This window comes from Anser brachyrhynchus (genome assembly GCF_964034855.1).
Source record: "Anser brachyrhynchus genome assembly, chromosome: 1".
In the NCBI taxonomy this organism is placed as follows: Eukaryota; Metazoa; Chordata; class Aves; order Anseriformes; family Anatidae; genus Anser; species Anser brachyrhynchus.
Genome location: NC_137694.1, coordinates 129,501,838 through 129,528,112, shown reverse-complemented (window position 1 = coordinate 129,528,112; position 26,275 = coordinate 129,501,838). Strand labels below are relative to the sequence as shown.

The following is a 26,275-nucleotide window of genomic DNA, read 5'->3' as shown; positions in this document are numbered from 1 at the left end:
CCTTCATTTATTTGTTTTCAGGAAAGAAATGATACTGACAAGCTAGCTCGTCATTTTCCTTTTGAAGCAGGAAAAAAAGTTGAAATTACCTGTGCAATACAGTCCTGCAAATTTGAAGCAACTTTATCCTGTTCTTCCTTAAGGATTTTGTACAGAATTGCTCGGCGTTCGCTGTCCTTCCGTAGCAGAAACAGACCAGAATCCTTATCCTCAAGGGAAGGAGAGGCGCTCCTGTCCTCCAAGGCCAAGCCCTCGTCGGGCACGCTGCATCAGCAACAGGGCCACAAACAAGAGAGACCTCAGAATTACCAACATGGCAGCACTGCCAGAAGGGAGGAGGGGTGCTTGGTAGGTTACAAAGCGAGTCAAACTGCAGAGGAGATGGTGCAGATCCTCAGCTGGTGAAAAATCTCACTGAAGGCACACTGCTCATCTCACCCTGCTGAGAAGCTGGTGCCAGCATCACCCAGCACTGGCTCAGTTTTGGGGCAGGAAACTGAAAATCCTGGACTGAGGATAACTATTCATTTTTTCTGGCCCCACACTCTAACGTTCTCATTTGAAAGTACTGTTTTGTGCTCTCTGATCAGCAGAACTAGCAAAAAAAAAAAAAAAAAGGGAAAGGGGCAATTCCTTCAGTCACTCCTGAATCCATATGCACTTGCTCAATAGGAAGACTAACAATCATAGGGGTAAAAAAGGTACATAAATACATGGAAACATTAAAAAAAATATTTTTTCATTAGTTAAATATACGCAATATTTAAGTTAACTGGTAACTTGCCTCTGTAACTCACCTGCTTACTAAAGTCACTGTGAAAAAAAATACCTTCAGATAAAATATAACAGGAATTAAATCCACACAATAATCATGGGTGTCAAGTGAAAAGAAAATGTTTTACCTCAGCAAATGGGAGATGGGATGCTTTACGTGAATCTCTGAAATGGATCTCTTTGGCCTTTCAAAAAACATATCGTGCTGTACATCAGAGTCTGGCGAAACGGAGCCATGCTCGCTGCTGCTACTGCCAGCCTGCTCTCCGTGGATGGGCAGCGGGAGGGATGTGTTACGGTTGTAATCTACGAACAGACATTATAAATATGTAATGAAACCGGGTAGGAAAGGGCAATGTGCTTAAAGCAGCTGTGATCATCTGCAGTGATATCGAGGCCTCATTTTGCAGAATGGCTGAGGGAGAGGTAACCTCGTGGATAGAAAGCAGAAATACAACTCTAAATCATTACATGCATAAGCAATAGAAGGTATGAATTAACTAACTGCTGAACCCAAAGGCAGCACAGCACCTAGATGAAATATGAAGGTCATTTTGTTACCCTGTCTTGCAGACATACACCCACTCCCCCTTGGTGCTATTCCCACAGAGGGTGCAACTGAATATACAGCTGTTTCATGAGCCTGTCTCGATCCAGCCGGGTACCACCAGCTGCTCCACCACAGCTGGATCTCTAAGAAGAGAGCACTTTGATATCTGGCCCCCTCCCACCTCACCTCTGCCCGATGGTGCTAACGGACGTACAATTGCTCCCTCTCTGTCACTCAAGGCATCAGCTTTGTTCACATTTCCCCCTGCCCTCAGTAAGGAGTCTCTGTTTTGGGACTAGCCTGAAGGAAATCTCTTCTCCCACTCCAATTCATCTTGAAAGAAAGAAGGGGAAAAAAAAATCAACAGATATTGAGAGATTGTTATAAACCTGATTGCCAGTTTGCAGCTGCATGGTAAGAAAAGTAAAGAAGTTCTTTTAACTAGAGTACACGTGTGAAGCTAAAATATCGTGAAAGTTTTTGATGTTTGTCGCAACGACTTGTGTGGAGAAGCAAGAGCTAGAAGTTAAAAGTTGTTCAGAAAGCTCTGACACTCCATAGTAAATGATAGATGTTCAAACGGCTGAGGTTAAAGCTTCGCGGAAATGAAACTATGTATGTCGCCTTGTGGGACCTCGTTCATGGCTTCTCTGCTGTATGGAAAATTGAAAGTTGTCATCCCAAGAGTAAGAGATTTGATGTGGGCTGCTTTTATCAGCAGAAAGAAAAAAAAAAAAGAGAGGATGGAAAGCTGGGAGCAAAGATGTGGAAATTGGTAGTGAGGAAAATGGCAGAGGGGGAAGACAAAGTGACCTGCTGCACCGTGACCTGCTTTGTGCTCCCAAACAACTTTCCCCCATTCAGTGCAGCAAACCACACATTCAGCTGCAGCCATGTTGTGTTTCCCTTCCTTCACCCAAGAAATAGTTTTTGTAGCATTTGCCCACTCTGCTCGCATCCCCGGCCAATGCTGAGCTTGCTTCTTGCTGCAGCCCAGAGCTTGCACCCTGCAGCACCGGCTCCTCAGGCCACCCGGAGTCCCATAGCCTCACCAACGAGTGGGAGAAGAAAGGAGGAAGGCAGGAGGAAGGAAGGGGTGGAGAAGACAACCGCAGCTCCCCTGGTATTTGACAATGACCCTGTTGCTCCCAGGGCAGCTAACAGGGCAGGCAGCACCCTTTGTAATGCCACCCAATTGCCCAAGAAATGTCCTCAGCCAAGGGCTGAAAAGACCATCGCAGAAGGCTGCCACCCTGCCGATAGCTCCCAGCAGAGCAGCATGAGCTCTCCCATTAATCAGTCTAACCTCAGGGACTGCAGTTCTTTTTACCCGCTGCCCCTCAGGACAAGAGGAGACGCCCATTTCCTTGCTGAATCCAGCTCAGCTAGGTGTTACAAATTCTTTGCTAGTTTTTCCCCCTAAGTATTCCACTCCTTTTCTTTCAAAAGCTCCCAGGCAAGGGAAAAAATGATCAAGGAGGGAAGTGATTCAGTTTGCACTGGGAATGTGTGCATGTGTGTGTGCAGACAGCGAAAAGATCAATGGTTTTGCTTATTTTTAAATGGACAGTTCCTTCAAACACTTAGGATTTATTTGGCAGGTCTGTATTAAGAATTGCTTATCATTAAGAAAGTGGCTCCCCACTGCGGGAGCGGGGGAAAACAAGGTAAGTGGATAAAACAAATCAACCCCCAGAACTGATACTTCATTGCCTACATGTCACATTTCCAAGTTACATATCAAGTTCGAAAATGCTGAGCCATGTAGACACCTGACAGACCCATTTTCGGGTGCCAAGGACCTACTCTATAAAACCCAGATCTCTGAAATGTACATAATTGTGAATCTAAAATGTAGAGCTGCTTTGGAAATTCTTTACTGAACGTCATTTTTCTAATTTCAATTTACTATAAATGGGGCATTTATTTTGGTGGAAGGAAGAACGTGGTTGGGAGTTTTCAGCAAGAAAAAATGCAAAATAAGCAAGACACCAAAATTAAACAATTCTCGCAAAATATGTGTAATTACAAATCACAGGCACTTTCAACTGTTGAGTTCCTGCTGATTTCTTGGCACAAGAAAAATCTGTAGTAAAATGAAGTGCTTAATGGCTCCAATCTTTTATATAACCCTTAATAACGATGTTGACTCGCATTTGGCTGATAATTACCTGAAGGCTTGAATGCAATTCTGCTTTTCTTGCCCTTGTTTACTTGCTTCAGGAAGGAATCTCTGAGCAAATCAGATGCTGTAACACGCTTACAAGGATCGGGTTCAAAGCAAAGCAAAATAAAGGCCCTTGCTTCAGTGGACAGCGATTCTGGAATTTCAGGATGAATCTTAAACATCCCAACCTGCAAGTAAAACACAAATGCAAATTATTTTAACCAAACTGCAAGGAGAGCACGGGCCTAAGCGTTCTTAGTATGACCTGTCACAACCTCAATGACTGCAAATGGGAAAAGCAGAGGTCCAGGTACCCACACAGCAGTGAAGTGATGAGGTTCTGATCCCGTGTTACTTCATTGCAAACATGGCCTGAATGCCCGCTGTGTTACACAAATGTCAACGTACAGATGTATCCAGCCATCTACCTCCAGACATTCTCGGGATTTGGACATTATGCATACCAAGTGCTTAAGATGCTGCTTCTTGCACTAGCCAAGTGTCCCTCCTGAGGTAGCACACGCTTCCCATCGCCCCACTGCAGTGTCGTCTCTCTCAGTTGCTGACGTCCTCCAGCACATTTGTGCCTTGGAACAGGAATAACTTCCTCCTCTAGTGCTGACTGCCTCGCTGCCCAGGCCTGCACCTGTTCTGCTCCAGCTGCTGCCAAATTTCCTTGTACGAATGCTGACAACGACCTTGCCAGACCTTGTCACCACCCCAGGCACTTGGGCCAGATGTCTTCTGCAGGCATGCAGTGTTAGGTAATGAAAATCATGTGATGCCCAAAGGTTTATCGAGACACAATCCTCCAAACCTTCTTTAAGTAATGAAAAATGTGCTTGTTCAAGTTGCTCCCTAGTGATTTCTCCAGCTCCTTCGCTGCCTTCTTCCTCTTTAATGCCAAGCCCGTGTAAATGTCTTGAGGTGAGAGCTGTGTAATGTGTGCACTGTGTGGCAGGTGTCTGTCTTGTAGACTCAGCATCTTTACATAAAGCAGGTGCTGGAGACCAAGCAGAAAGATAGTGGCCACAAGGGAGATAGTAGCCCAGCAGTTAAACAAGTGCCAGCAGCTTGCTAAAATGGTAAGTTGTTTAAATAATCTCATTATACAGCTGCCTTAACATGCTGGGGCACTTACGCACTTACGATAGTGGTTCTGCTTCAATGCAAGCTGAAGCAAAAAAATGCTGAGCAGTGAAAGCAAGCTGCACTTGCTTTCAAGTGACAGTGCAGAATGTAAAATGCTAACAATGCATTAAGCCATTCCAAACCAGAATGCTAAGCACATTCAAAACTCATTATATTCTGAACAAAAACTGCAGGTAACTCTTTTAAATATAGGCAACTTGCTAACCTCTGCAATTAAATTGATGTATTTAATAAATAATTAAATTTATGTTGTGCCCTGTTGGACACATCCATGGTTGTATCTATGCATCTGCCTTTCCTGATGAAGCATTTTTATCTGATTTGCAAAATCCCACGTGCATTTTGGACGGTGCTTTATAAATGGGGTATATAGTTTCACTATTTCAAAATGCCAGCCCAGCAAGACTTTTGCTTCGGGCACAGAGGGAAGCGAGCCAGCTGCTCGCTGGGCTGTGACAACTCCTCTTGACATGTCCTTCTCCGTGGTCAGCTCCTCTTTGTGCACTCGGGAGGCAGGCTCACACAGCCAGCTTCGGCTGTGTCACAAGCTGATGGCACTGTGGTGCCAGGTGCCCTTAAGCGCTAAACAAAAGCCAGGACAGTTCCATTATACTGTTGGAACAACTACGTCAAAAACTGTAACTGTCCCTTTCTTTGCCTTTTAGCTTTGGTGCATGGGACAACTCGCAGGCCTAGTATGAAGCATGGTGAATTGCAGCCCCGCTCACTATCCATATTGATAATTTTTTGATTTTGCTACCATGGCTGCAGTAATAATTTACACTGATGTTCACATTGTGACTTTTAACTACATACCAAGGAAAAGCCATTTAACAATATCCATAATTGAAAGTAGTTTGCTAGGTTATGGGGATAATATATTTCCCATTGTAAGAAATCCTGGAAAAATTAGACTGCCCTCTTCCACCAGAGCTTTCTACCACCTTGCAGAGATTGGGCCTTTGAAAGACAAGGCAAACAGATCCTCTGGAAGGAAGGCTTACAAAAAAAAAGACTTAAAGCAGCAGCAAGAACTTGGTTGTCATCATTGGAGACTCTGGTTGCCAAGAAGGAAATCATTAATCAAGAGTAGGAGATGACAGAAGTAAGAAGTTAGAGAATATTAGTTTTCATAAATCTTCACTCATCTTTCAGGTTGTTGCTCTGAGTCATAACCTATTTCCAACACAAAAATAAATTATTGCCCCCTAGAGCAACACAACTTAGAGCAGAGAAGAATCCTTCAGACAGAATTAAGAATACAGGGCAGACTGTGGCTTTGTGCAAAACAGTCCATATAACAAAAGGTTACTAACAATTAAGTTAGTAGTTGGAAATTCATAAACTGGGCAGTAAAAGAAAATAATAAAAAAAATACTTACTTTAAACATTGCTGCTTGAGGCTCCCCTAGTTCATGAAATGGAGGTTTGCCTGTTGCCATTTCAATAATGGTACAACCTAGTGACCAGATATCAGCTGGTGCACCGTATCCTCGTGGTCCTTTATCAATGATTTCTGGAGCCATGTACTGCAATGTTCCTAGGCAGGACAAAAAGGATTGTTACATTTTATATTAATTCTTATTGAAGAGAATAAACACACCACTAAGCAATCCAAAAATTGTCAAATGCAGCCTGTATAAAAAAAACAACCACATTTGATTTCCAATATCAATACTAAAACTAGACAGAAAGTTACAGTTCAGCATTTTTTCTATAAACTTTTCTCCCTTTCTAAAACAAATCTTCAAACTGCTGAAAATATATTCATAATCCAAATGCTTCCTCAGAATCTAAAATTATATCAAACAATTTTTGCAGGCGCTAAATTGTAAAGATTCTGTACGTAAGCGGTGATGAAAAGCAGCAAAGTGACATACTCTTCATGAGAATAGTTCTTCTTATGTTTACCCCTATAATGAGAATATCAGTGCAGGACAGCATCTAGTGATAGAGATGGAAGGCCTGAAGATGGGATCTTTAAGAGTAATACAGCTACTGCTAGAGAGAAGAAAGCTAGAAGAAAAACAACATCATGGAAAAAAAATTACAATTCTATACTGGAAAGTAGAAGTAGAATACAAAGAATGCAAGCCCAAATGGGTGGGTAAAGTGTTAGAAGTAGGGAAATGTTATTTTTCTGTTAAACTAGGGACGCACACAGTTAAAATTATCATTGTTTTCCAAGCACGGTTTGTTCTCAGAAAGCTGTATTGTGGTGCTTTCTTAGAGGCAGGGGCAAATGTCTTCAGGAAAAACTTGTGTGAAATTCTTGGCCACTGCCATCATACCATGATCTCACAGCATCAGCACTGGTAGGAAACAGCTCCTCCAGAGTCAGGTGGGCCCCTGAGAAATATGCCCACACAAGCAGTAGAAGACTTGCTTTGGGAAACTAAGAGGTTCTCAACTTTGTGAAGTGCCTCTGGAAAGACAGCCACAAGACACAATGAAAGAACTGAAAAGAAACTGAAAGAATTGAAAGCCTGAAAGAATGGGACAAGCAGAAGGGTTAATCATGCTTGCTTTTTACAAATTTTTGAAAAAAAAATATAAAATTTTGCCAGTCCTTCACCATAAACAGACTAAGATGTATTTTCATTCATTGTAATATACAAATTACATGATAGGTATTTTTAGGATGATAACTATTAGTAATATTTTCTTTGATAGTTACTTCTTTTCATACTGGCAGTTCACAGGTCTCTGTTTCAATGTAGGTGTAATTTGTTTTTCCTATCAGAGAATTTGTTCTTTAATATTACTGGTGAAGCAAGATTTAGTCAATAAGGACTTAATAGTAGCCTTAAAAAAAAAAAACAACATCTGCAGGAAATACCTGTAATGATGATGATAAGGCAAAACTACATAATGCAAATGAGGTAAAATCTCAACCAAAAAAAAATCCCTATGAACCACGCGTCCAAGCACTTACTCAACTTAATGTCTTTTTGAAACATACAATAACATCTACATACAAGTAGACGAATATACATTTTAAAAAGGAAAAGGTGTCATAAAAATAAGGGAGTTGGGACAATACCACCAAAGGAAAAATATCTGGAAAAAAATATTGGTATTGCAAACTAGTGACAGGGAATTTCAAAAAGTTAGTTGATAAAACTGTTTTTGTACATGTAAGATGATACAGATAAAACTTTTTTTTTTCATTGTTTTTTAAATCTGACTTTTTACACAAGGAGAATCCTGGTTGTAATCAAGGTAAATCAATTACATGATAACTACAAAAATAAATGAACCCATCATAAATTGCAGTTCAAGGAAGTCTTTTTGATGTGCTTGGGATTTTTGACATCCAGAGTTAGAGAGAGAGAGAGAGAAGAAAAATCTATTGAAACTTCTAAAGTTATACATGTTGGCAAAATAGGGCCCTGCAGTTGGCTGTTAATGAAGGAATCTGAATGTCTTCAAAGTTTGCTTGTAGACAATCTGACTGTAATACTAGTTATAACACTGATAAACAAAAAACAGTAAATAAATGAAACCAAGATGGTCAGTCTGGAATCACTGATGCTCAATCACATATTAAACCAGCTAACAAGAGAACTTTACAAGAAGTCAGTCCACACTACCAAAGGAAACCTATAAACACCCTCATTGTTTCAAACACTACAATATTTTTTCCACATTAATTCCTGCTGGATCTCTTATAACATCTTTAAATTAAATCATTTTTCTACTTAAGAAAGCAATGAAATTACACTGTGGTAAAGCTGTGAACAATTAAGTAAAGGACGTAAAGGACGTCTGGTGAAGATAAAAGGGATTGCATATTAGCATGCTCATTAAACATGATTGCTGTAGAACAACAGTTCAAGCCACAGCTTTGCCTTCAGGTTGAATGTCTTGAATGGAGGAATATAATGTTTAAACCACTAGCAGTCTGACCCTTGAATCATCTGGATTGCATTGCAAAATGCCTAAATCTGCAAAGTTTATGTACTGAGTTAAGAAACTTAAAAAAAAAAATCTCAAGAGAGCTTTTAAGCCCTACCTGGCCATAGCCCCCTGCCTCCTCATTTTAAATCCAAACTGAGAACTTAAGTAAAACATTTCTTCTTATGGTAAATTACCCCCCTAAGGCACAAACAGGACAGCAACCATACAAGAGAACAAAGAGCCCAAGGAAAGGTTTACCTCATTTTATTACAGTATGGTGATTTTCCATCAGATACCGTGTCTCCATGTATCACCTCTAAGAGCAATCAGTTGCTGAAAACCCACTAAAGAGTACATAAACACAGGCAAGGACTCAGTGATTTTCCTCTAGTGTCTGCCTCAGCCATAATAGCAATCAGCCATAACAGTGACTTCCTGGGCCAAAATTAACTTTTGGATCATCGTTTTTAATAACCACGAAAGGATCTTCTGCCGTGACTTCATCTTTTGCCTTACTGAACCCCTTTATATACTTAAAGTTCCCACAATATCCTGTAGAAATGAGAAGCACTGTACTGCTATACACCACACCACTTGTTAGCGGACTTCTTTCCCATGGAGTATAACTTCATGGAACCAGTCTAAAAATAACGGCAAAGACAGATGTTGCAGGCAAAAACTGAAAATATTCTTTTCAGGATATCTGTATGTATTTGAGAATTATTCATCCCACTGCATAAGGAAGATGATTCCTTAAAAATATATTTGTTAAATAATTAGTTTGGAAAATATGATGGAACTCCTTAAAGAAATGCTTCAGAAGCCAGCACTTAACCAGTGTTGTTCAGAGATTGTCATTTCTCTTTTGCAACACCTATGACCTGAAGAGATTGCTTTTCACAGCTCTTCATTGTAAACAAAACATTCAAATGCTGCATTTGTGATTCCAAGCTGTACAAATAATACGTGTTTCTTCTCTGTAAAGGACTCCTAATACACCTTGATTTTAATTAAGAATCATTAAAGCATTGCAGAAAACAGATTCATTTCAAATATCTTCTCCCGATGAGACGTTGATCTTAACAGGCAGATGACATGTGCCTTGTTAAGATTAGGATGTAATTTTAGGCCAAATTTCTGATTCACAAGATTTCCTAATAACTTACTTTTCTAAACAGTTTTTTACTTATCTTTTCAGAACATTCACAATTTTATGGTCATGGCTTCCTTTGTAAGAAAGCTGGAGGAACTGCAGAATCACCACCGGATAGATAAAAGGAAGCCTTGGTTGTCGTCTTCTGTCTTCCACAGGACTCAAGTCTGTGTCAATGGATCATTTTTCATACTTAAACTGCAGGCCAATACCAGACTTGTGATTTGTGGTACTAGCTTACACATATGGCCACATAACAAGTGAAAACATCATGTTACTTACATTTTCCACTAAAAAAAGAATTTACTATGTGACCATTTTGTCCTTTTTTCAGTCTGGAGTTTCAGCTGTTACTCAGCAAGTTTTGTTTTCCCGGAATGTTGCAAGCTCTTATTATTTTGTTGTGTAAGGAAACTTTTCTCTAATATGTCTGCCTACTATTTTCATCTAAACGGCTTTTTCCTGGTGATAACAGCATGTTAGCCAGTTGGCTGGGTTTTAAATTTAATATCTCAAAACTGAAAGTATTTGGAAGCTTGTGTTTGGTTTGCTACACATTTAGACACGCTTTAAAAAAAAAAAGTGTGCATGCATGAGTTACTGCTATGAGGATTATTAAATGAAAAAGTTGCTTTAACTCCAGCATTTACTGATGTAATTGCAACAGATCAACCGCTACTGCATGAAAATCACTTAGAATAAACACTATTACCACATCACATTCAAGTCATTTATTAAAATTTATAAATAAAAGGAACTAAGTAACATTAATAAAGAAGAAAGAAAGACTGTGTTTGTGGTGATCACCCTTCCACTCACTTTTCCCTGAAAATAAAGAGACCTAATCCTATTTTCACCACGAATCCAAAGAGCGTCTTGTCTCTAACTCCAAAGCTATCCTGGATCCAGACCTAGATCCTAAGGAAGAATCTCTACTAAAAACACCCTTACAAACTCTGTTCAACCAGTCTTACCTGTAAATGTTTCAGTGCATGGATTGATTCCTGCCAGTCGTTTGGAAGTACCAAAATCAGAGATCTTTACCACACCACTATAAGTGTTCACCAGAACGTTGTCCCCCTGTGGTTTGGATGAGAGAGAGAGAAGAGGGCATGGGTGGAGGGGTTGGGTGAGACACCTGAATACAGACTCCAAATCGAAATCTCAATACTCCTTCAGGTTTGTGGTTATCTTTGTAATATACTTTTCTGCAAAGGAATTTTCCAGGAGCACCAGGGAGAAGGGGTTTTTTTATTCTTTTCTTTTAAGCTTCCATGAAATCCTATCAGCAATTCTACTTCAGCTTAGAGTAAAACTAACTGAAATAAATAAAATGAAGAGCAAACGACAGAAGAAAATTTACCTTTATATCTCTGTGTACAATCTGGTTCTCATGGAGATACTTAAGGCCTTCCAGAATCTGCTTGGTGTAAAATTTAATTGTGGGTTCTTTCATTGGGCCCCACTTAGATCTCAGGAGAGCCGAGAGGCTGCCTACATGATTTAAGAAGAATGCGTAGTAAGATAGCAAAACACCAAGATTAGTATTAAACATTTAAGGCCAGATTAAGCTTAATTTAAGCACTAACTTCTGAAAACATTTAAGACAGAGGAAAGAATGTTCCTCAAAACAACCAACTAATGGACATTCAGAGTAAGAGACAGGTCATCTACAATTCCCCTACCTGTAAAGTATCTAATATTTTCTTAAATAACTTTAAATAAGTTTAATTGTGAAGCAAAATAAACAGTCTTTCTACTTCTGTCCATATTAAACTAAGTGCAGTGGTCTACTTCGTGCCAGAAAAACACAGACAAAGGGATTTTTAAGTCTTCACCAACAGCTCTCTAAACTGAAGTTTGCTGAAAGAATCTTGCATAATCTGAACATCTGGTTTCTTTTTAAGACTGGTTGCAGAGTTCAAAATAACAGAATTAGTTCCATAATATCCTGACATTAGCAACTAATCACAGCACACTCCACTGTGCATATATTAATAGGGCGGGGGGAAAAGGTAGGTAAACAGCAGCAGCTGATATTCTTAACGAGTGTAGAAAAACAAGTCTAAGTGTTGATTTAAGCTCGTCGTATCAGCGTGTCATACATGTGTCAAAGTGTCTCAGCTAAACAGAAAAAAAAAATCAAAGCTTTTAGGTGAGAAGGCCACAAGATTTCAAAAAACAAAGAACTTCCCATCCTGAATGCCCCAGATAAATTATTTACACTTCGAACATTTGTGTCTGGATCTTCCATAGAAAGCCTGATTTTTTTTTCCCTGTTTTTCGTATTTATGTTTTAATTTTGCAAATTATATTCTTACAAGAATTTAAACACTCATCCTGACATGTACTTGACATTGAACAGCGAATAGCAAAAGGGAGATGGGAGAATAACCTGGGGAGGATGTAGAGGGACTTCACATCTAAAAATGTAGAAAAGGCTTGCGGAACAAAACTGGAATTTATGAGCAATGGAAGCATACCACTTTTATCTCTAATTTGTCTAAGTAAAAGCAGTGTTTGGATGCAGCAAGTAGAAAATAATATTCACTTTGCCCAATCAGGATTACTGCTAACAGAAAGCTATCTTAAAAGTTCAATTTATCATTTAGGTGTTCTGGCTAAAAGGAACGTACAGCTTAAATGCCACTATTTTATCATAAGTGTATTGGACACCAAACATTAAATGACTTTCTTTTAATGACCTTTCTCTAGATTTTTAATATTACAGGAGGGGGAGAGGGTATTTGGATTTGTATGCTTCAAATCTCTTCTTTACATTCAAAGAATGCCACTGGTAGTTAACATCTCAATAGAAAAGCCAAACACAGTGCACAAACACATTAAGTGCACATTTTGGCTTCCACTAAGTTTAGCATCCCAGCTGGTTTTGGTTTCTTTGAGAGACTAAGCTCAGAATGATACAGACCTCCTGGCACCTGCTCCATAAAAATCTTAATGTAACCATCTTCTGAAACAGATCCAAGATACTGGACAATGTTCCGATGCTTTAAATATTTATGCAGCGCTATCTCTTCATGAAGAGGTTGAGAATATCTATTGAAAACAAACAAATAAACAAAAAAATAACAACACACATATAAAACAAGGAGTAACTCATGATGTGAGAAAAGGTTCTAGGCTACGCTTAAATGCTCTTTTGCAAACAATGGATTTTAGGGGTATTGATGCAATTCTCAGTAAACGTCCATGACATTCAAAATGCAGTGTGACTGTCTGCCTGCTGAGGAGTACAGAGGCGGATCTCATATGAACCTAGTAGAAGAAACATGTCCTCAAGGAATGTATTTACACATGACTCTCTTCTGCATCATTCTGTGGTACCATCTCTGCCTTGGAAACTCCTTTTATCCTTCTCCTCCTCCCTGAAAACAGTACAAATGAGATACAACTGCAACTTTAAAAATGAATTATTATTTTTTCTAGGATTTATGATATATATAATCTTATCAAACTATCATTTTTATACATACATTATATATATGTACATACAAATATATATACACACATTTATAAACTCTTTTCTGAACAACTGAAAGTCGTCATTCTCACAAGGGCACTGTTGAATACTAGGAGGAAATAAAAATTGCATGTTAGTTTTCTGGGATATTATAAACTAACCACTGAGAAATACTTGTTACAAAGAACAAAGTTTTCAGCAAACAACTACAATTTTGTTAGCAATGTGTATACGTAACAATTCCCTTGCTCTTACCTGCTGTCTCTCTCAGGTATTTCTTTGATGGCTATTCGGACTTGATTGCTAAGGTCTCTTCCAGCATAGACTATTCCGTAAGTACCTTTTCCTAGAACTACCCTGTCACCATTCTCATCATAATCATATTCATACTGCAAGCAGAAAAGATAAACAAAGCAGTACACAAATTTTAATCAATACTGTAAGATTACGGAGAGCTTTAACAGTTATGTACTACTCTGAGTACAATGCAGTACAGTTGTAGTAAGTAGGTTACCCACCAGCCTGGTGCATTATACAACTTCCAAAATTTCCACGTTACTTCCTTTATAAAACAATCTTCCCTAACCAAATTCCAAATGCATTCACCCAAACAAGGAACACAGCTGTAAACAAAATTCAATGAAACAATGCTGTCAAAAGACAGTTCAGATGTCATATCTGAGAACTGCTGACAGAGCCCTCAGAATATGTAAATGTATGGAACATATGTATGAAATCTATGGTTAAAAAATAAATAAAATTGACATTCTCATTATGCCAATTTGGATGGACACTGTTCTAAGACCCTATATACTCATTAGAGCTTAGCTACAGCAAAATTCATTTCTGATACTCTCCTAATTATGATTTTTTCTCCAAAAGGAAAAAAGACAAAAAAAAAAAGGCCCATCTCCTGAAAGGGTAATTAAATACTACGGTTTCCACAGACCTTTTCTATCTTCCCAAGTCCAGAAGGATGACCCATATAGGAAAACTGCATATTATTTTCTGTGGCTGTATGTGAGTTTCCTATCAAGAAATCTTTTTAAATGGCCTATTGATATTTCTATCCATAACTACTTTTTCTGCTTCCTGCAATAATACTATCTCATACAGAAGGTAACCTTGAGATCTAATACCTTGAAGTGAAGGAAACACTTTTTTTACTGTGTGAGTGACAAAGAGGCTGTGGGGTCTCCCTCCTTGGAGATCTTCAAAAGCCACCTGGGCATGGCCCTGGGCAGCCTGCTCTGGGTGTCCCTGCTTGGGCAGGGCTTGGAGCAGGTGAGCCCGGAGGTCTCTGCCAAAGCCATCCCGTGATTCTGTGAAGCACCTTCCCAATCTGCTTTGCAGTTCTGGTATTGCAATGTCCTTGAGTCACTGAAATTCCCTCTCTCTTCTCAGAAAAGGTGGTATGTTTCAGGCCACTATCTGGAAGGAGCTAAAGAAAAACTGTCTGTCATTTATCCTAACAACATACTCTGTTCATTGGAACTAAAATTAAGTCAGCATAGCTTTAGCACAGTTTCATTTTCCATGTTTCAGCACTTCATGGTTCATAACATAATCTTGGTGTATGATAGGCACAACTGACCCAAAACACCATATGTAAAATTTGTCAAGTTCTTTGGTAGTAGCATATCCATCCTTCACAGCTATCATATGACATAAAACTGTGCAGAAAAAAGACAGCAGTCACATTGCAGAATTTAAGATTGACAGCAATCCTATCTGCAACGGACTAATCCAAAGCCAACTCTATAATTACTGTAGAGAAACCTATGTTCTCTAATCTGGGTCCCATGATACATGAAAATTATTGAGATTTACAGTTCCGTGCTAGTTGGCAGACATTTTAATAGACTATATATATTAGATGTCATTTGACATTTGCCTCCTCTTCAACAGCCACAAACAAAATTTGAACGAATCATTGCTCATTGCCAAAGGTCTGAATATGTGAACCCCTGGATGTGCAATTCAGGCATGAGGTGGGAGCAAACAAGTGTTTATAGCTGACTTCCTGTATGAACATGAACCGCAGGACAGTCTGATCTCTAGCATATCCAGTTTGGGGTATAGCAGGGACTCTGAAAGTGATCTTCTTCAATCTCAACATGCAGAAACAAACATCCTAAGGTAGAAAGAACTGCCAAACACACTCACCTTCCAAATCCTTTTTATTTGTAGAACTAAACTGTAGTTGCTTTCAAAGAACACTGCAATCTAAAATATACATCCCCTTGGGACAACATTTTCACAGGAATTCTAACTGAAATCAGTTTTTCTTCCCCCAAATTGTGCTCAGGGTTATTTTTCCCCTTCCTCAAATACTAACAGCTGTTTTAATAATGATAAGAATTTCTCATTTCTCTGTGCTTGTCAAGACAACCAAGAACATACAAAGCTGCATTTTCCATGTGGTATCTTTTTAAAAGTAAGATCTCGGGTTGCAGAAAGGCATTAGGAGTCTTAAGCTTAACAAATTAATCCTCCCCTGCATACCTTGATTTCTGTCATAATTTCCTGACCTAAGACAGTAAGAACAAGGTGATAATTCTGAAAACATCAGGATATATAAAATGATTCAGGATCTAAAGGATCCTAAGGATCTTAAGGATCTAAAATTAATTTCTCTAGTCATTTTTCCATGTGTCATTGACTGATGCAGGATTGTCTCCTGGTGCACATTCGCAAGTGCTTTTCCCAGTTCAGTTTTTAAGACTCAAGCCCTGGTGAACTCCCTTCCTATGAGAAGCTGTTATACAGCTGAATAGATCGTGGTGTTTGGAGGCTTTCCTACTGTTAACTACGTTCACAACTATGTAATGTAAAATCTTCAGCTATAGATTATACTCTTTCTGATCCTATATAACGTATGTATCTGATCCACAGATGTATGTATTAAGCTGGACTTAACAGATGTGTGTATCTTGTCCTTTTCACTTGAGGAGAGAACTCTCTGATCATTATGCATAAATTTTAGTGCAAAAACTCTTCTTCTCCACAGTATGCAATTATATTCAACAGTACAGTAGAGGGCCATCTGCTTTCTTGATCCTCTGCTGAAGCCTCAGGTACTATGTTCACCATTGTAAAGGCTCTGAATTGTAAACAAAACAGTATTGCTGGAATGGGACAGTCAGAAAGATACCCAGTTCAAACAAACCACAGCAGGGTTTTACACTCATCAGTTCGATTGACTTAACTTGCTTGACCGCAAATAAAAGGCACAACCTACTTTTTGTTGTGGATTTTCAGAGTTCAATACAAACAGAAGCACAGAGTAATTGCTGCTATAGATGTAAACATCTGTATGGAGGTGAAAAGTTTGTCTTAGGAAGATTCACCTACCGTAACCTGAGCCTACCTAAAAGCTAAATAATCCTTTCCAAGTTTTTCTTCTCTGTAATGATTATAAAGAAAGGCTACATTGACTAGGTTCCTAGCATGTATGTTTCAGTGATAAATCAAAAGCACAATGGATGAATCTAATCCTAAATATCTCAAATCACTGTGACAGATAAAGTCTGTCAAATGAACTTACCTGGAGTTGTAATAGTAACAGATACTGGCCAGAAAAACCAATGTGTCTTTGCTAAATGTCTTCTCCTTGAATTTATTTCATTTTGTATCTTTTTTATCCACTTGAGCCAGCTGATATCAGATGATTCTTATCCATAGATTGTTTGCAGTGTAAATACAAAATCAGTAACACACTTCTGCTGAGATTTATAGTTTACAGCACTAATGTAATTACATTCATTTAACGAAATACTCGTTTCATTAAAAACAAGTGTTTTTTTCACATGAATGCAACTCTTATATACAGTTTTGTAAGAGTTTAAATTTCATATGTAATTAAGGAATTTAAATTTTATTTATTATTTTTCCAGTATACCGATATGAAAGTACATGGAAAATGGAGAAAATGTCTCAAAGTTATTAGATCTTTTATTTTTGACATACCTCCAATGTGTCTCCATCTATTTCCCCTTCTAGTTCCAAAGTACTGCCAACTGCATCAGACAAAATTTCCTTCACCAACCCACAGAATCTAAATGAGCAATAAATAGCACAGGATCAAAGAAAAACATCCTTTCAGGAAGAGATTAAACGGATTCTTCACAAGGTGGTCTTTACGTGTAAGCAAACAAACAAACTGAATAGCGTATTCAGACATGGGCTTCCTTCATTATTTACTTTTGCCATACTTATCCTACTTAAAATGAGAAAGAACATCAAGTACCCTTTGAAAAGCTTAATTATTTATACAATTATTTTATTTGATACATCAAAACCATTTTTTTTATCGTAATTGCATATTAAAACCCTGGTAGATCCAACTCAAATATTTTTGCTGTACACTTTCATGGAAGGTGCTTAATATGGCCTTGTCTTTACAAATGTAATTAGGGAAAAAGTTAAGATACTCAAAAATTAAGTATTGATTTTCACTGATTCAGTGCAGTAGTGCATTCATGACATTACATTTGGTGGTTCTCTGGGTTGTGATGAGAATTCTATTACTTTCAGTTTAATTTAAATGTTTCCATGGACTTTGGTTGCAAGCGTCTTTTCATACTATTTCTGAAAATCAGATTTGGTCATTCTAGACAGGCATCTAGAAAGACAACAACACAAAGCAAGTAACATATTTTGAAAAACAGAATTTTAACCGATTTCATCTAGTTCTCTGGGATGGAAAACCTTAAGTACAAGACCACATTTTCCAGTAGTCCCTTGTGTGAACTGCTAACTCTTGTTTTGTTTTCCAAATTCCATAACAAATGGTTAGAAATCATTAAAAATGACTATAAAACATTCATAACAGCTGTTTCATTGACTAACAGAGACACATTTCTGGAACAGATTCCTGTTGAGCATTTAAAAAGGCATAAAAAAAAGTGACAATGCTTCACAAGACAAATTGTGATGCCAAATTAATGAACAGGTAAAAATAATGTTGGTATTTCCTATCTTTTAAGCACTGCACTCCATAGAGCCAATGATTTTCTCTAAACTTAGTTTACTCTGTGTAATACATAAACAATAATTATTGCAAGAAAAGTAAATATACAATCCATCCCCAAATACTGGGTATTAACAAATTACTCGTACTTCATTCAGAAGGCCCACATGCCAAATATCTGTCCCCAGATAGAATCTGGTCTGTAAAGATTTAGGTCTGAAATTCAGTTAGTATGCCCTACTGTTCAGAGACAACATAATGATTATCAGAAAATATCTGAATATCAGAAAATATCTGAATACATGGCAAACCATAACAGGTACCCAAGATACAACACAAGCTAGAATTTCCAGTACACCTAGTTGTTCTTAGCTAAATCAAACTGAACAGGTACATAAGGGGATCTAAATCAATGTGGTGCCTTACGTGACATGGCCAAGAGACAGAAAAAATGGATAATAGCTATAAATCAGAATAAGCTACTTTAACTTAAACTGACCAGAACCAGCTGACAAGTGTAATGGGGCACTGCTCTCATCATCGTATATATCACTGAATTTAGTTCATTGATTTTTAATCAAGAAAAAATAAATTAAGAAAGTAAAAGAAAAAATAATTATTTTCCTTGAGTAAAATTGTCAGCTTTCATCCTTTACTAAACTAATTATATTCAGGACAGACTTTGCATACAATACCCACACAAACGGAACTCACCTACTACATTGGTTTTCTGTAGAAAAGTAGATTTGAAAATCATCAGAGTTGTCATGGACATAAAGAAAACAACATCGTTCATCAAACTTGGAAATACTGTAAAAATTAACATTAAGAAAAGATTATTTTGGATGTAACCATTAGAAGAAACAGAGCAAGGAGAAAGTTTTTGTTTGTTTGTTTGTTTGTTTTATTAAGAACTCTTAACAGACATCTTTTTCATAGTTCATGACTTCAGAGAGACTGTTTGCAATTATATTTGTTTTCAGTACATTTAGACACACTGAGTTTATTTGTATATCCTAAAGACTAAATTCCTACACACAGTTTGATGAATAACTTAGCTACTGCTTATTTTGGTAAAATACGGATATATCTGAAGTGTTTTCAGGTTTGTTTGTTGTTCTCCTCCCCAGTTCCGTCGGATTTCTTGGTATTTTCCTGTACCTCTATGGAAAGTGAAGTGCTTTGACACCAATCCAGCTATCAGGAAAGCCTTTCTTTTAAGCTTGACAAATATTTCATATTTTTATACTTCCATTACTCTTACAGTAAGACTGAACTGCAAACTACTTACAGTGTAGCAGATCGTTCACATTATATATTCTTATGGCCTTAACGGTAAGAAACAAGTTTCAGGATGACCAATATTTACTCCAAACTGTAGCAATAATTCTGAAAAAGTGATTATTTATTGCATATTGTGTCTTTCTAGTGTTACATCTAGCCCATCTAAATGCATTGAAGCTAAAAGCGAAGAGGCCATAAAACATAATATCAATATGAAAATAAATCTAGGAATGAACCTCTTATAATTCCAAACACTTCAGTATCATTCTGCATAAATGCCAAGTTATGATTGCCAAGGTACTGTCATTATTTTTGTGCATAAAATGAATAAAATCATTTTGATTCTTTCCTGATCTGACTAGTCAAACCCTCAGACCTTGCTTAGCCTGTGTTAAACCAGTTAAAATACATGACAATAGACTATAGTAAAGGTACATAATGTTGTAAGACCAATTTGCTGTAGCATTGTTTGGGGCTACAATGGCCTGTTCCAAAAAATTAGAATTTTGCCAGAAGATTTTTTTTTCAGAAATATTTGAAAATATACTATGTCATTCTGTAATTTGGTTCTGATATAGCAATTCCTAGTCTAGCAAGGCAGATTAGCACATACCTGGCCTGAGAACTAAATCACAAAACAAGATGATCCTTCCATGAGCAAATACAGGATAGATAAGACAGTAACTAAATACTGTATTATGTATTATACTGTATAATACTGTATAATGTATTATAAACAGTGTTATATGTGCAGCATATAAGATGAACTGGGTAGCATAAATACAACATCAAGGTTTAGACAGAGCATAAGTTAATCAAAACCGCAAACTTTTTTTTTTACTAAAATAAATGCAATTTCAAAATTATTACAATTCTAAGCTGTCATATACAAAGCAAACATTCAGATCCACTAAATATAAAAAGATTGCTTCTTTAAACTTTGTAATCCCCGGCAGTGATTAAGAATCAAAGCAAATGAATTGCTTGTCTCCATTTAATTAGTAATCTTTCTCAGACATGATTAATATGTGCGATGTGTTGACTGAAGGTGATTAATGTGTTTCAGAAATGTTATGCTGAGTTATGCTCAGTCAGCTCCACAGTCTTTAATGATGGTAACTTCACATCCGCTCACACTGCAATGCAGTAACAAAATAAAACATCACGTTGGACTCATTTAAACCAAAAACTGCTCTTAGATTCTACCATACCTTTGGTATTTGCTTCTATGTCCAAATCCACTGTAACAGTCTTTCATAGCAATTACCACTCAACATATTCAGATTTTTTTTTTCACTGAGCTTATTTGCTTAAGAACGTTATTCAAGTTCACAGAAGACAAACTTGGGACTTAAAATTTAGGTGCTTATTGTCAAAACCAAGGCCCAGAAAAACTCTGCTTTGAGAACTACAGAACTCATTAGGTATGTAAATTTATGCTATTCAATCATCAAGTTTTTCAAGCACTTAAGCTTATGCACTTACATAAGTGGACCAAGCCAAGAGCTATTTATGTCCCTGGAAAGGACTGACCCACCAATATAGTGACTCACAAATTCAAGCAGAAGGCAAAGGCCCATCTCATGTTCCCTGTGCTAAAAGTTTCTCTGGTTCTGTGCTACAGCCTGCAAAATACAGACAGAGAGCAAGAACACCATAGACACTGCCAGATTGTCCAGGTAGGTTTCATTTTGTTTTCTTTCCTGGTTCACTCTCATTTTTCTGGCAGCAAAGTAGCCAAATTTGAAAATACATAAAAGCTAAGCTCAAGTTTAAAAAAGCAGCTACTTAATTGAAAATAGGAACTCAACAAGAGAATACATAGACACAAGTTAGATGAGTATTCTTATGAGAAACATATAGCTCTGACCATGCATGAAAAGGCAAACTCTTCTCTGTTGCCGTTTCAAGCCAGGCTGGACAGAAGAAGCTTTTATACCAGGTAATGCAAAGCAGAGATGTAAGGCAGAATTCAGATTTCCCACTTAAGGAAAACATAAAACATACATTAAAAACAAACAAACAAACAAACAAAACACTTAACTGTTTTCAGGCATACCAACCTTATTCCCCTTATGGAAGAAGCTGTAAAATTCCATTCATGAATCTGTTTCTGTGAAGAACAAAGCTGTATCAGATTAATACAGACACTGTTTAACCTTACTGTTGAAAACAAAGTCATAGCATGGTGAACAAAATAAAGTTTTTCTAGCATCTCTCTTCCATTCCTTCTTCCTTCCTTCCTTCTTTCTTTTCTTCAACTTGCACATGAGATTGATATATAGGTCAGAGAAAGACCATATGTCACTGTTTCCCTTTTTTGAAGAAAAAAGGATACCGACAGTGCAGGATGAAAGTAAAGGGAAAATTTCCTCGTGCAAAATTAAATTTGAATAACAAAGTTTGAAGTACAATTTACCAAACATTATGTTTTGACTCAAACCATCATTTTTTCATGTAAAGCACACTATGCCCTACTCTTATCCAGGCTTAAAGGGAAAGGAAGCTTAATACTTCTTCCTAAGAGGTATTGAGCCAACAGCTATGGCTCAGGGAGCAAAACAAAGGCAGGACAATTTATGCCTAGGAATATAGCCCTCCATAAATCTCCAGTTAGTAGCTGTGTTATATTTAGCATCACCAAATACAGACCAAGAATTTGTTCCATAAAGCATAGTTATATCGTTACATTCACTCAAAGCAGTAAGTAGTACATTGTTTTGAAAAGACTATTCACGGATCCTGGTAACTATATGATTGTCTGTTGCTCTAACATGCCTCTCTCCCACGCTTTGTCTCTCTACATTTTTAGTCTATCCTCCACCTACATTGTTCTGACATTAAGGGGGGGTCAAATACATTCCAATGTGAAACTGAAATTATTTCACATTCTTAAGAGATTATACTGTTCATACTCCTTTCCTAATCTCGTAATCTCCAATAATCCAAGACACCAAATATTTAATCTCTTGATATTTATTTGTCCTAGGCTACCATTTTTTTCTAGTTCCTAATATTATAACTGTAGAAACTTTGAAAATTCTAAAAAAATCTTTAAAAATTCAACACAATACTGGTCTTTATCTTCACTTTTTATCTAGCTTTGAGCTGCATTTTAATAAAAATACACGATTCTAATGAGAAATATGAGAAAAGCAAATAACCCAAGCACTTCTAAGAGCTACAGACAAGATAAGTGATACAGGTCAAAAGCACCTGAGTTCTAATCCTAGTACCTTCCTTTCGTTTTCCTTGTGAAAAGTCAATTTTCACATCGACACAAGAGAGAAATTGAGACTTGTATTTCACAAAAACATAGCAAACTTTAAATGACTGTAAAGTGCTCCAAAAATCTACATGTGAAAAAGTGACTTAATCACAATGAATCAGAATACATGAAATGCATCTGCTGGTAGTTTTACCATTTCAGTGGGAGAGACATGCCACAAAGAAAGAGATCTTTCATCTGCTTCATTGTTGATTGAAACATACGCAGGCTGGTAGACTTTAGTTGGTTCTATCACCAAAACCTGGAGAGAGAGAACATTTTTCTTTAATAAAACAGAAGCTAGCACATGACAGCATATTTAGAAACAAAACTAATGCTCTGGTATAGACAATGGGTAACCACAAAGTAAGGCCTAAAAAATTTCCAGGGGGAAAGAAAAAGACAAGGTGGGGCAGGAAAAGATTGTGTTCCTGTGTACAACCAAACAGTATGATAATTATTTATGCTAGGAGACTTTGAAGTATTTCTTAGAATCATTTTAGGGTGGTGGGTTAAATGTTTTTTAAAAAGTAAAGATTAACTGAATATAGGAGTTTGGTTCATGCAATGAAATAATAGACAGTTAAGCATGTAAGTATTGTGTTTCGAGTCAATTCTGGTTATATCCTATCCAGAAACATAAGACAAAGAAATTTATTTGGACATAACATCTTACTGGAAATCTCAGTCCATTAGTTGTTTCTTTCGTTGCCTCAAAAATTATATCTAGCCAGAAAGTCAATCTTTCTTGTCTAGGAGAATGTTCTATGGTGAGTTTCTTGAAACGCTGAATTAACATCAGATTCTGAACTAATGATTTCAAGTACCTAGAATGTATTGAATTAGTGAGTTAACAGAGAGAAAACAGAATTCAACTAGATTCTAAAAACACTTAACTGGCTTATACAACGAAAAAAGTAACTTCAAATGTAATCCGAAGCAAAATTAAATGTACTCTAAAAGCTACCATGATGGAAATGTTTGTGCTGATTTTTACATATTTCTGGAAGAATAGCTAATTTAGTCTAAAACTTGAGGCATAAACTCACTTGGACATTCACGAACAACATCTTATTGCAAAAAGGTACAGTTACATGAGTTACATGGTGGTTAGACAAGACATTATGAGCTAGAAGATGGCAGAGGACAGAACAACAGCTATCTAAATTGAAAAGAATTGTTTAACAAGGAATCATCGCTAATTTCTAAGTTCTTTCCTATAAAACACACTTGAATGGGATCTAAAGCCAACAACGACAGGTAAGTTAATTTCTTACAATTTCCCTTCCTCATACTTTCTTTTCTGGAATAAAAGAACGGAGTATGAAGTCAGAGTTACAAAAAATCCAAGATGGAAAAATCCAGTTAAGTTATCCAAGTGTCTACAAAACAGTTTTACTTTGTGTATTTCCCAGAGTTGGGTACTTGCACTACAGTCTTCAACTACATACCATACTGGAGGTTTCAGCTTAAAAAGTTTCTCTGCTGCTTGTACTGCTTTACTAACATCATTAGCCAGCATGCTCACACTGAAGAACTGTCCCACGTCCCAGTAATTGTTCATTTTTTCTAGACTTCCTTTTCTTCCCAGTAAACTGTTTAATCGTACACCTGTAAAATTTCAGTTGAAACATTCTTTTATCAGTAAAATACTGATAAATTTTTCAGTAAAAGTCTAATAAGACTTCAGCAATAGTGATAAAAAAAATGATTAGTGATTCAGCATTAGTGATAAAAATAAAGAGGTACAAGGGTCCACCACTTAATATTGCTCAATACAGATGCTAGGCCTGAAAATAACATCCCCAATTATGGCTCAAACAGCCAGAATTCCCACCACACATGGTGCCGACATATCTGTTGTGCTGTTGTATTGGTTTTACGTGGCAAGGTTTTTGTAGCAGTGGTTCTGCAGGGGTGGCCTCTATGAGAAGAGCCCAGCAGCTGCCCCATGTCAGATCAGAGCCAGCTTCAGCCAGCTACAAAAGGTACCTGCCTCTGCCCAGAGCCGAGCCAATAAGCAGTGTTGGTTGTGCCTCTGTGAGAGCAGATTAAGAAAGCTAAAAGAAAAAAAAAATACCATGGCACAAGAGCAGCTGGGAGATCAAGGAGAGTGAAGCAGCCCTGCAGCCCCCCAGGTCGGTGCAGCAGGAGGGCAGGAGGTGCTCCAGGCAGGCAGCAGCAGTTCCCCTGCGGCCTGTGCAGAGGCCCCTGGTGGAGCAGGCTGTCCCCCTGCAGCCCACGGGTCCCACACGGAGCAGATCTCCACGCTGCAGCCCGTGGAGGAGCCCACGTGGAGCAGGTGGATGTGGCCTGGAGGAGGCTGCGGCCCATGGAGAGCCCCCGCAGGAGCAGGCCCCGGGCCGGAGCTGCAGCCCGTGGAGAGGAGCCCACGCAGGAGCAGGGGGTCTGGGGGGAGCTGCCGCCCGTGGGGGACCCGTGCTGGAGCAGTTTGCTCCTGGGGGATGGATGGACCCCGTGGTACGGAGCCGTGTGGGAGCAGTGCTTGAAGAGCTGCTGCCTGTGGGCAGCCCCCGCAGGCTCAGTTCGGGCAGGACGGCATCCCGTGGGAGGGACCCCACGCGGAGCAGGGGCAGAGTGACCATGAGGGAGCGGCGGAGACGAAGCGTCAGGGACTGACTGCAGCCCCCATTCCCCGTTCCCCTGCGCTGCTCAGGGGAAGGGCGTAGAAGAGGGTAGATGGAGGTGAAGTTAGTTTTAGTTTGCTTTCAGTTTTTTCGTGCTCTAGCTAGTTAGTAATAGGTAATAAATTACACTAATATCTGTATGCTGTATTGCCCACCACGATAATTGTGGAGTGATCTCCCTGTCCATATCTCAAACCTTGAGACCTTTCTGTCACATTTTCTCCACCTTTCCTTTTGAGGAGGGGGACTGAGAGAGGCTGTGGTGGGAGTTCAGCTGCCCAACTGGGTAGAACCACCACAGCTATCTGCCTCCTGATTCTTAGTGTAAGCTGTGCAAGTCTGTGTCCTCAAGGCCTACATCTGCAGAAAGAGATCAACGGCTAGAGGCTTATGCATATGCAACCCCAGAGAAAGGGCATGGGAATGATAAAAAGCCACCTTTGCATTCTTCACGTTTGAGGCTCAGGTATGCATTTAATTTTCAACTATTATTTTTCTAGGAAGAACTATTTATTTGTTTCTATTACATGGTGCCTTCATAAACCTATAGTGGTGAGTTTAAGATAGCATGCACATGGTTATTGTCAGCTAGTTGCTAACAACTAGTCAATGTCCCAGTGGATCTTTCTGTGTGACTCTTCCATTGGATGTCTCAGTTCAGGGACACCAGATATTCCACGGATTCTTCCCTGGCATCCCTGAGGAGAGCTGGACCACACTGTGCTACTTCCTCTCTTTGTCCCCTGTTGGCCCTGCACTGGGATAATCTCTGTGGTGCTGGAGAGGCAGTTTACAGATGGTGCTGAAGTCTGTCATTCCTTGTTCCCCTCCCATCTCTGGAGCCCTTCAGGTGGGCCTAGTCACTAGAAAGCTGCTCCAAGGCAACAAGGAAAAATATGGTCCTTCGAGATCCCTGTATTTTAGGC

The 26,275-nt window shown here is 38.4% G+C and overlaps 1 protein-coding gene across 4 annotated transcripts in view; it reads right to left on the bottom strand.

The window, feature by feature from the left end:
- The window catches only part of MAP3K15 (mitogen-activated protein kinase kinase kinase 15), an 87,531-nt gene that overhangs the window by 5,983 nt on the left and 55,273 nt on the right, over positions 1–26,275 (bottom strand). For all 4 annotated transcript variants that reach the window (XM_080576395.1, XM_080576398.1, XM_080576396.1 and 1 more), the window contains 14 exons: positions 24,153–24,312; positions 23,378–23,528; positions 22,856–22,963; positions 21,497–21,546; positions 18,864–18,959; positions 17,147–17,234; positions 13,433–13,566; positions 12,626–12,753; positions 11,060–11,190; positions 10,671–10,776; positions 6,026–6,183; positions 3,496–3,679; positions 903–1,080; positions 90–264 (listed from right to left, as the gene is read on the bottom strand). In XM_080576395.1, the coding sequence (XP_080432521.1) occupies positions 90–264; positions 903–1,080; positions 3,496–3,679; positions 6,026–6,183; positions 10,671–10,776; positions 11,060–11,190; positions 12,626–12,753; positions 13,433–13,566; positions 17,147–17,234; positions 18,864–18,959; positions 21,497–21,546; positions 22,856–22,963; positions 23,378–23,528; positions 24,153–24,312 (1,847 nt within the window). The remainder of the gene's footprint in view (positions 1–89; positions 265–902; positions 1,081–3,495; positions 3,680–6,025; positions 6,184–10,670; positions 10,777–11,059; positions 11,191–12,625; positions 12,754–13,432; positions 13,567–17,146; positions 17,235–18,863; positions 18,960–21,496; positions 21,547–22,855; positions 22,964–23,377; positions 23,529–24,152; positions 24,313–26,275) is intronic.